We start from the raw sequence: 12,038 nt of genomic DNA, 5'->3' as shown, positions 1-12,038 counted from the left end.
CACATTGCTGCGCCTTCGCTTTGAAGGAAACGACATCACATGCAAGATCGGACGTGTTCTTCCCTTGCTCCTTCGCTCATAGCCTCGTAGCTTAAAATACGGAGGGGAGGGAGCACGCTCCTTCCCCTCGAATTCTCCTTCAGCGCTCTTCACTTATAAGCATTTCCGATTTCTCCTATCCACCATTTAGTCCATTAATAAACACACTCATTCGAACTTTTTAAACCGCAGGTTTTGACACCAATATAATTTTCAGTTGCAAAAATCCTCATATTAGCGTCTGAAGATGATTTTTGAAAAATCAGGTCCTCAGCGTAAAGGAAATTGCTGGGCAAGAGAGATGTTGACTATTAACCAGGTATGTCCTTCAAAACTACGCGTTTCTCTATGTCTGATATCCGATTACTAGTGTAAATGCCTCGGGATATCCACTCGTGGCAGTAAATTTAGCGCGCCCTCCGGAGCTAAATACCCCGCGCGATCTTTTCCATGTTCACCTCTGGGGTACCTAGGTGACGGCACGATGCTTACAAGAAAAGCAAACAGGAGCATTTTAGAAATACGTCACTAAGGGAGAAACTCCCCTGCCTGCCGCCTGTTTTTGACCCAGGGTTTCAGATGACTGACTCACGCTGAAAACCAAGGCCACTCAGTTCCCCTTGGACTTGCGACCGGGGAAGGGGAGGGAGGGAAGATTAGAAGTTTGTGTAAGAGGCGCACCCCCATTTTCGGCTGCAATTTCTGGGAAAAAAGGTGCGCCTCTTACACGCGCTTATACGGTAAGTATTTTATGGAAACGTCTGCAAAGATGATGGAACACAGTAGTCGGACGGAGAACTCAAACAGAATTTTCTTCAAATATTCGCCAGAAGATAATCTCATCCTACGTTATTTATGATCGTAATAGAATCTCAGTGAAAATAGAGCACATTCTGCTGAAAATACGAAGTAACTCAAAATATTAACTTACGAAGGTTATTTTGGAAACGGGTTAAGACCCTTGTTTTTTTTCCTCGTCACTGAGCGATAGAGGGCGACATAAATGGCGGTTAGGCCGGCTGCCGCTAAAATTCCATGGGTGTCAGAAACAAATATCTATCTTTAGCATACTTAATAGTTGCTATTCGCTCCTAACCACAAATTTATAACATTAAATTCTTATAATAAACATTGCAATTCATTATTTGATTACGTTTTCTAAACTGGTCGAGAATTTCTTGAGCGATCACTGATGTTGAAGTATGAACAAGAAATGGGAATTTTATGGTGGTATAATTATTTAACGATTTTTCACATCATAAATCGATAACAAAAAGCCTTTTCTATGAATTATACCGAGAATAATCACCGAAAACATTTAAATAAGACCACTAAAGACAAAAAACGGCGGAAGAAACAAAAGCGAACATTTTTTTCGTGACTAATGAAAAAGGTTTGAATTTACGAAACTCGATTTTACGAAGTGCCAATTTTCCGGTCCCACTGACTTCGTAAAATCAAGAGTTTACTGTATGTTTATAATTACACCAAGCAGCAATTCTAAGAAAATTTTAACACAATGCATTATCCGAATTCCTAGAATAATGCTTCCTCATGTCGTGTGAATATTTCTCGTTGAATGAGTAACTGTAACTTGCCAGGAGATTCAGAGGTTTCACCGATTACTGTCAAGAACACATCACACGGTTACAGTTATATGTCTTGTACCTCTCATTTGAAAATATTCCTTTGTGGCTACGATAGTCTATACAAAATTGCTGGCGTTTATATAATTACCGATGTCGTGACAGTTTACCATTGGGGTGAAATCAAGATAACTACCCAACTAATTGTGTGATAGAAAATGATTTCTTTTTCCTGACAATTAGTTCAGTATTTATATGGTAAATATCGTTTCATGATGAATAGGAGAATAGACAATTTACCGTGGAGTGAAAATTTGTGAATATATTTCCAGTTTCTTTGTGTACACAAATGCACAGATATTTTATTCACTGGGGGTTTTACTAAAGTGAAGGGGTGAGTGAGGAGGAGAAAGGAGAAGGAATGCCAGGTAGGTTGTTTTGAGGTGAAGGGGTGGTAGTGTGTCAACTGCCAAGGATCAGGGAATACCCAGATCGTTAGGCCAGGTAAGAGTAGAAAACCCTTATCGCGAAAAAGGTTGGGAGTGCAAGGAGACAATAAGATACAAAAGCCTGCTCTTTCTTTATCCTTCCATCACTGCATGAGGGACAGGGAACAAAAGCCGTGTCAAAACGCCCCGCGGTGGCCCTCCCTTCATTCCTAGAAGGTCCAGCTCGGGTGGGTCATTAGGGTGGAGAGAAGTTCAATCATCAAGTTCATGGGAGGGGGGAAGAAGGCGGTGAATGACGAATAAGGAAGCTTAGTGGGAAGGTATGGGTAGTCTTAATGTTTGGGTCAGTGAAACGTTACGGAAAGAAAGGGGAGGGAAGCCCCTCAGCTTGAGGGTATTTTTGTCACCCCAGAACATTCTTCCATCAGTCCCTCACGTAGAGCTGGATGAAAGAAAATAGGCTCCTGTTCCTTCTTCCCTACCACCTGTAACCCACACTTCTAAGAAGTTATTTTTTTGTATTTCCCACCAATCCAGAAGTAAAACCTCATCTGGTGCACTCCCACGCATCACATGTCCATCTCTATGGCCCAGTTTCACCAACTTGGATAATATTCTCTATTATCTCAGTTCTCAAAAACTCGGTTAAAATTATTATCTCAGAAATGTGTGGATCGTGTTTCACCAACGATGTTTTATCTTAGTTTTCAAAAACCGAGATAATCAGAATAAAGGATTTGGCTCGTACGTTTTTCATAACTCTGACTTAGGAAAAATAAATGACGGTAAGCAACTGTATGACATGGAATCAGCTTTAATAAGCCGGTAAGTGTACAATCAAGTATGTACAGAGTGAGAAAATGAACAGCAACAGTGTTAATATTGACAATGAGAGTTAGAAAAGCTCAAATATTACGTTTTCGTGGAAGGATTTATATATTAATTTGCCTTACCGAATACTACGCATGGGTAATAAAAAATATACAGAAAACGAATAGGGGAACCGCGGTTGGCAAGAGCAAGAAATGCTAGAATATTGCAGTAAAAAACTTCTAATCACCTTTGTTTAATGTATCGTTATTTAAAAATGAAAATTTTTAATTTACCGCGACTCCCAGATTTAAATAAACACAGCTCTTGGTTATTTTGTGCTACAATTACGTTGGTAAAATTGCAATTTTGAAGATAACGATGCTGTTACATAGGTATTAATTCAGGAGGAGGACAGAGATTAAAGGTTTTTGTATATGTAAGAAAAGTCAAAGAAAGGCTTGTAACATTTATGAATACGAACATATTTTGGCCAGAGTTGTCGGAATCATTATTTATTGTGTTATTTTACCATTATACATTATTATTGTATAAGGCTTGTTAAAAGTACCGCAGGAATATTAATTGATTACAGCCAAACTAAGGCCCATTCATGAGAGCCACTACCAATTTAGAGATGTGTTCGCCATTCCGAATGCTATAAAATATACGGCATTGGAAACCTCCACCTCCCCTTGTGAGTAAAATTCGTTTTCCTCAATGAGAGCGAGAACTGCCTTTGCAGTTACATTTGCCCTTTTGGGATAAGTAAATAAATGTACTTTACCATATATATTAAAATAATCTGCACGCTCATTTATCCATAATGAACGTGGTCTCCGAATAGAATGTCGATATTCTTCATCGCTGTCATTCGTATTTTCCGAGAGCTGATGTAGCTGCATGCACGCCATGCCACGCTACATCTGCCCTCAGATTAACTCGGATAATAAGCTTTGAACGGTGGAATATCGTCAGTAAAAGTATAAACCGAGATAACAACCCAAAACCGAGTTAATGCGGCTGGTGAAACGCGATTGTTGTAATATCTCTATTTTTGGAGAATATTATCTGAGTTAATTCAATCATCCTCGCTGGTGAAACTGGCCCTAAGGAAACGTCCTCAGTGAGGGAATGGGGCTCCGCGGTAGGAAAAAATTCCGGCCCTTCTAGCTCCACCTCCGAAGCGGCGTTGGGTTCTTTGACACGTCGCTAATTATCCCATATTCGTTATATTTCAAAACCCATAAGACTTGATTTTTTTAATTGCAGGATATAAGCTCCCAGAATATTCGTAACATTTGCCTTGATCGCCAGAATCCTGTAAAAATCAGGAAAGTAACACTCGTCTCTTCCCACTTCACCTACAGCTGTTCCATCATTAACGTTTTATATCTTATCCTTCTATATACACTGCAAAGATATAACATATGGGTGGACGCAGTGAAGAAAAATTATGTCATATGAGCATAAACGAATTTTATTCGGTCCTCATTTTTAGTATTTAGATACATAAAAATATAAACAATATGAACATTAAAAAGCGGAGTTTGTCCAGCACTGCATATTAGAAAAAATATTTCAAACAACCATTACAGACAAAATTAAAACTTTCATTCGAAAATAACAGACAAAAGGAACAGAAATAGATAGCATTACGGCAACAAGTGGAAAAGAATGCAGCGTTCAAGATTTTTTGTTATAACTTCAACAATAATGGTTTAAATCTAGCAAAACACGGTGCGAATTAAAGATAATGGAGGCATTTACCATTATCAATCAGAAAACTTGTAAATTCAGGCTAACTTTGCAAGATAATAACAAAAAATGACAAGGCGCCCCTGCGGCGCCGTAAACCCAACGATGTAACTAAATTTGTAAATCCATATGAGGGTTAATGCAGCCGCAATCACGTAAATGGAATGAAATTTTCACCTATTAATGTTTCACGCTTATTTTTTTCTCATATGTAAACCTTTAATGTGCTGTAATTTTCACGTTAACCATTAGCTACCACCATTTTGTTCCATATGAGAGTATACCTAACAGTAAATAAGAAAAAAAGGTATCCAACTATCTGAATCTTTTTAATGTTGATTTAAGAGAGATAACATCGTTTCCTCTCAAATCATGGTAAAAATCTCGCGATAGCACTCGCTGTCTGTTATTAATAAATATATGTCCACTATAATGAATGCATGTTTGTTTAAACACATACCGTATTTCTCCGAATATAGTCCCCCCACCTAATTTTGAGGCTTAGGTTTCGGGAAAAGTTTAAAAAATGCGTTTGAATATAGGACCCCCCTTTACTTTTACCACAGGCATTTTTGGAAAAAAAGGGGGGACTATATTCAGACATATACAGTAAATATAATGGTTTAAAAGACAGTGGTGCCTTTCTCTACCGAAGGATATGAAAAAATGCCTATCACTAAAACCTCTCCATAGTGAACCTCCATACATTAAAATTGCCTAAATTATGGTCCCCTCAATTACGATGTATAGCACTGTAATAACCAGTCATCTCGATTTGAAGAGAAGGACTAGTGGGTGGATGTTTATGTTGCCAACTTCATGATTTTCCATCTGTCTTCAGTAAATTTGAATGGACTAAGCTGAATTACCTTGAATATAACATAGAGAATTTTTACCATGAATTAAAATTGAATTTTATTGCATTATCTTAAAAAATATTGAGAAGACTTAAGAAAAGGTCAGACAAAAATTTTAACTAGGGGTGCGATTGCAGTTGTACTGTTTGCCCCAGAAGAAACAACTGAAAAAAATGGAGAACAAGCCATGTGTTTGCTTGTTTAGGAGAATCTCTGCTGGTGGCAGTTTTGCTGCATGCACCCACCCTTGCGCCTCTCCCCTCCACTGAAAGCAGCTTTCATTTTGCTTTCTTCTCTCAGTCATGCGCTGCAGCTATTGTGAGGATAGGGATCTCAGAGGCTAAGGAGCAAAGCTTGACTGCGTGGATGCTCGGCAATTGTCGGCAATAGCGATTGGAGGGGAGGGGAGGGTGCCTCTGGCCTAGCAACAATCGTGCATCCACTGACGATGGCATCCTGGGGCCTTGGAGAGCCCCCTTGATTGACCTCATGATTTTTAAGAGTGGTTTAATCGACACACGTTTAACGGCATCAAAGAAGGTTACCCGGGAAACGGGCCACCCATGGGATGACTAAGTTTGAACATCACACTTACAACTAGCCCATGGTAGAGGTATTTTCTGATGAAAAGAGGCTGAGTGGCACATGTTATTGTTTGACGTTGAAAGTGCATTGATAATCATCTCAGTTCATGTCTAGATCCTTTTTGTCCTCGCTTGTGATTTATTTAGTCTCTTTTGAACAAATCCTCTTTATTTGCATTATTTCTACATCATATACGCTCAAAAATGACTGTCAGTATTATTTTCAATGTCATGTATCATAGCATCAGCATATGAAAAACGTCTTCCTCACTCAAACTTATCAATACTCTATCCAGGCACACAGCCAGAAATTTGGCTTTGGAGAGGGCTGCAATGGTGGCGATAGTTGAGCACCCTGATTATGCCACTGTAAGGATGCGGGTGAAGCTGGATTTGAGATTTTGCCGAATTTTGGGTGCTGTGGTGTTGACCAATATTATTAGAGAGCTTGCAATACTTTTTTCGGGGGAATTTGGAAATTCACTACAAAATGAGTTGAAATTTAGATTAAATAGGTTTAATATACAAATAATTTATGAATAATAAGGCTTCTGGCTCGTAATTTACCAACAGTGATATTCCACCATGAAGTGGTATTGCAAATTGGCTGAGTGAAAGGGATGCACAAAACGTGTATTTATGAATGTATCGTTAAGTATGAGAAATTCCAGAGCACTCAGAAACTAAAATTATGCACTGATTTGCCACATGTGTGTCCGCTACAAGTGCTCACAATGATGGTATCATACTGTGAAACCTCGATATAACGACACCCCACGGTGCACTAATAAACACTCGCTATAGCGAATTGTCGCTTTACCGGAGGTGGAGCAAATAATAGCTAATATACCTGTTGCGAACAGATATACAGGAACAGGAGTGGTGCGGCGACAGATAAACATCTATCTGATAAACGTAAGCATAAATCCAGACGATAGGCAATGTTTTTTTGCATCACTAAATTTCCTTACTCAAATAACGGCTAACTATTCAAACAATTTATAAGCGCCGCACTGAATAAAAATCATGCAAAGCATTGTTTCGTCAATCATTATATTTATCGAACGACAGTTTACCACATAAATTTGAGACTGAGCACTCCATTAACTTCATTTCTAACAGATCGCTAGCAATTACAGAGGTCAAGGAGTCTTGATGAAAGTCTTCCGGCGGTGAAACCCTCGCTATGGCGAGAGCCAACACCGAAAGGGTCTCGTAAAAACGAATTTTTTAACACGCTTATTATAGGGTCAATTGACGGTGCATCGGCTATCTCTCGTAATAGCGGGGGTGTCGCTATAGCCCGTACTCACTTTAACGAGGTTCCACTGTATGTTACAGATTTGATACATGCATACCTCTATGAAAATATGGATGACAACTGTCATCATTGGACAGCCCGATAGTCGGGGCTGTTTGGTAAAGCAGAATGCCATGGTACTTACCCTGCCCCTGATGAATTCCCGCACAATGGATAGTCATCTTGGGCTTCAAACCAGTTGGCTGTAAATTTGAAAGTAAAACAAAGGCATTATGTATTATTTGGTATTTCTCTCAAGCACCCTTGACTACAATACATACTGACAAAAATTGTAAGAGTTGTCAGTTTAGAAGCATATTTTTTTCAATTTGTTCCGACATGGTTTTTTCTAAGTCCCTTGTAAGAAAATTGTCTAAAGAATGTTACTCTAACCTTTTTGTACTGAAGCTAATTTGCATTATTTCTCATATTTTTTAACTACTTGTAGATCTATGGTAAGTCTGGCATTTGATTGCTAATCAATTTTCAATAATTTGCCAGGCTTTTACCGGGGCATTATCAGATTTTGAAACATTTATGTAAATTGATTACTTGAGGACTCAGGCAGTGAATGTAATCTCCACCAAACTGATAGCTCAGAAGCTAAAACATTCCACTATGTACTGTAGGTGAAAAATTTGTCAGAAATGCGTTTCGTTTTTGTAAAAAAAATTTCAAATTTTGTCGAAACACTCTATCAGGAAAGTTTGAACCCCCCAAGGACAAGAGTTAGAAAAACTTTGCAAAACTCTAATAGGTAGCCGCAAATCACCAAATTTTGAAAGTGTTCCACTCATGGTCAGTGGTGAACTGTCCTCCACCTAACGTCTGACATCAGCACACCCAACCCTTTGAATGCACGTTAATCATCGGTAATGAGACATCAGTATGTAGCCACCAGATAGGAATCGAACCTTTCACTAGTAGACTACCCCTCAAGTGATGAAAATCTATCGTCCTCCCATTCAATGATTGCCTAAGGCAATCGAAAAACAGATTTTTCTCAATGGGGATATTTAATTTGCATTTGGATTTCCTGTCTTAGGACGTATTCCCTGTTACCAATTAGTAGCATTACTTATTAATTCTTGATTAAAAGTGATTTGAAAAAAAAATAAATAAATTCAATTCCTTTATGGGGATGCATTCACACAAAGTTATATGATTAGAACTAACCAAATTAGAAGAGAAAATGAGCTAGCAAGAGAGAAGGCAACGGTCAACCACTCTCCTTGCAGTGATTACTAGGGATGGACAGCCCCCAACAACACACATTTGGATATACATATGTATTTATATTGTATTTTCATGGGTCCCATACATATGTATTTTTGTTATGTATTACATCTGTAATACATATGTATTATTGAATGTATTTCCTTTGTATTCATACATATGTAAAAGTGATACGTGTTACACGATAAATACATTTGTAATTTTGTGTATTTTTGGAATTTGAATACTTATGTAAATGTGGTCAAAAATACACAAAAAATACAAATGTAAATATCATGTAATACGTACCACTTTTACATATATATGAATACAGAGGAAATACATATGTAAATGTGGTCAAAAATACACAAAATATACATTATATATATTTCCTGTAATTTTTGAGAGGTGGATTTTCGTGGCGTCTTGTGAAATGTTCATAAACATTTTTTCCAGAAATAATATGTTCACTGCAAATGCCAGATTTCCTCATTTTAATGATCATTCATCCATCGAATTTATACTCAGAAAGCTTAAAAATAAATCATATACTGGTCGATGTGAGCAAGGGTAGTATGGCGGCCATATTTATGTTAATTTGTAAATGCACGCGAAATACAGACGTATTACATATGTAAAATTCAGTTTCCATCCGCAAAATATACACATGGAAAAATGGTTCACAACACATGAAAAATACAAAAAATAGTTCTTGCACAGAGCAAGAGTAAAAGTGAAGTTTAATTTTTTAAACAATATTTTAATATAACTGTTTAAACAAAAAAATTAAATTCTCAATTATGCGGCTCCACTGTCGCAATAAGCTAGGTAAGTGAGTGGGAGTGATACAGTTATAATCTCGTTAACAGTTAAGCTCGGCATTTCGTTCGAGACTACGAGAACGTGCTGTAGGAGGAACTCCGGCTACTGATGTATAGTTAATTTTATATTTGATTGTATTATTATACGTATTGGAAGAATTGACATAGTGTTTTAATCCTCGATAACCGGTGCGTGTGGATTGTGTGCTCAACCCGAAGCTATGTTTTGCTGGAAATCTGCTTCAATCCCGCACGTTATTGCGATTCGTGCAAGCCAACTCCAACAGTTTCCTGTCACTGGATAATTAAGGTAAGGTATGATTTATCTTTTATTGTGGGTGAAATGATTGATATCACTACAAACCATGCAAGTAGGTCTCCAGTGTTTCACGAGAGTATTTTCGTACGCGTATTCTTCAATATTTTGACTAAAGATGTGCTACTTCACAATTAAAACCTTCTATTTATTAGTAATTTGGCAAAATTACGTCGCAATTATATTGTATGCCTACATAGACTACATTAATTATGTTATTTGAGTATATTTGGATACAACTATTGGCGCAATGTGTTGACCATGGTCGCAATGGGTTACAATTTTTTCTGCTCTTAATTAAGAGCAGAAAAAATTGTTTAAAGGAATGTTTTCGTTCACGTGTGAGTTGTTGTATCGCTGTTTATTACCACAACCTACGGTATTGTAGTTCTTGCATTCCTAGTTATCCTATGCTTTAGTCATAACATCTTTGACCGTAGACTTATCAGCGTAGCCTTGTCACTAATAGATTCCCCGAAGTTCCGAACCGTTTTGCCCACTACTTCTAATTATTTTACAAACAAGAAGTATTGGTCGTGTAATATTGGTACCCTGAAAGCAAAATGTAATATTTCTTTCATCTTGAAATGCAGTCAATCAAGGTGTATGTCGTTATTATTATTAACACAAGATAAAAACGTAACTTTCATGCGAAAGTTTGTCATTATATGTAAGAAAAAGGTGTGTACGGGGCCAAATTAATTAATTATAATTTTCTTTTCATGCTCTTTTGCACATACCCAGCAGGCGACGATGTAAATAGTTTGGCCTGGACAAGAGGAGAATGGATTACGGAAAAAACGTTCGAAGCAAAGCCAGAAGACCAGGTGGAATAGTTAATACAGAGGTAAGGTTTTAGGGAAAATTATTTTTATCCATAATGGAGAGGTTTCTTTAAGTTAAGCCTGAAATTATCAGTTATATGAAATTTATTGTTTGAAAATTTGATATCACAATTGTTTATCTTTTTTTCTGTGTGAATCATGTGCTACTAAATCATTGTACTAATATATTAGTATCATGTACTATAGTATCCATTGGTAGGCTTATTTATAAATAAGCCTACCAATGGATACACTTTTCCTAGTTAATTTATTTAAAAGTAGTCATATGATCTTTTCTCATATTTCTCATTCTTCTTAAGAGAAAGACTATTAATTTTGTAAAATGAAAGCATATCCCCAAAATATCTGATTTCTCAAAGGACAAGGTCAAATCTGTGCTAGCTGGGACCTCAACATGATTGGTAAATGAAAAATTTTAAAACTTATGTCTAGAATTGAGCAGAGAAGCCAAACTTTCATTTGCATTCAGAATACAGAATTAGTACTAAAATTACAGACTTCACAGAATACTGACTGCCTATATGAATTGAAAAAAAAAAAATTGAAAGGACTTGAGCTCCTATTCAGATCTTACAAAAAGATATATTTTTGCATGACTTTTAAAATTGACTTCTTCTTTTCTCCTTTCAGGAAGTGGCTGATGGTGCAGAGTTGGTTTCCTGAATTCAGGTTTCATCTTGTGCAATGGGTTACAATGTTTGTTCCGTGTTAACATTTTTTTCTATTTTCCAACTCAAACCATTGTTTGCACTTGATTTATGTTTGCGCCATTTTTTTAATCTAAGTTTCACCTCCTGTTTGCTGGCCCTTAATGCTTGTTAGCAATATTCATGGCCACACTTGTTCTTTGTGTGAATTATTTTATTTTTCTCTTTGAATAAATGTTTTACTATCTGTATGTTCTGGTTTCCTTATATTTATTCATCCATTTGATCCATATTGATATTAAGTGGATGTGGGTCAGAAAATCAATATGTATAATTCGTGTATGAGGGCCTGCAGATACATATGTATACCCTAGTAGAAAAAAGTGTGTTCATTCAGTGTTCTTTTTATGTTCATTTAATGTTCAAATTGTGTTCCTTCATTGTTCACCGAATGTTCACTTTATGTTCTTTTTATGTGTTTTGTGACAGAAAGAACATAAAAAGAACACAAAATGAACACTCGTCTGTGAACATAAAAAGAACATAATTTGAACACAAAATGAACACATTTTTGAACATCAAAAGAACACCAAATGAACATAAAAAGAACATTTTGTTGAACAACAAAGAAAAAGCTTTCACGGAAGTCCCATCATTACCATGAACACTTTCACATCTTTGTGATTCAGATGTCAGTGTTTTGATTAGTTTCTAATGATTTAATTTCCAGGTTTTTTTATTAGAAACGAACTTATTCGTAGAAGCCAAATGCTCAGGCCTTATCCCTGTTTAGTATGCAATAAAGTACATA

The 12,038-nt window shown here is 36.8% G+C and overlaps 1 protein-coding gene across 1 annotated transcript in view; it reads right to left on the bottom strand.

Annotated features, from left to right (window-relative positions):
* Positions 1-12,038, bottom strand: part of LOC124166526 (sodium channel protein para-like) — a 274,676-nt gene that overhangs the window by 153,819 nt on the left and 108,819 nt on the right. Inside the window, exon 7 of the mRNA XM_046544070.1 lies at positions 7,529-7,586. Coding sequence (XP_046400026.1) covers positions 7,529-7,586 — 58 coding nt within the window. The remainder of the gene's footprint in view (positions 1-7,528; positions 7,587-12,038) is intronic.

Source organism: Ischnura elegans, chromosome 10 (genome assembly GCF_921293095.1).
Source record: "Ischnura elegans chromosome 10, ioIscEleg1.1, whole genome shotgun sequence".
In the NCBI taxonomy this organism is placed as follows: domain Eukaryota; kingdom Metazoa; phylum Arthropoda; class Insecta; order Odonata; family Coenagrionidae; genus Ischnura; species Ischnura elegans.
This window is presented reverse-complemented; position numbering and strand designations above follow the sequence as displayed.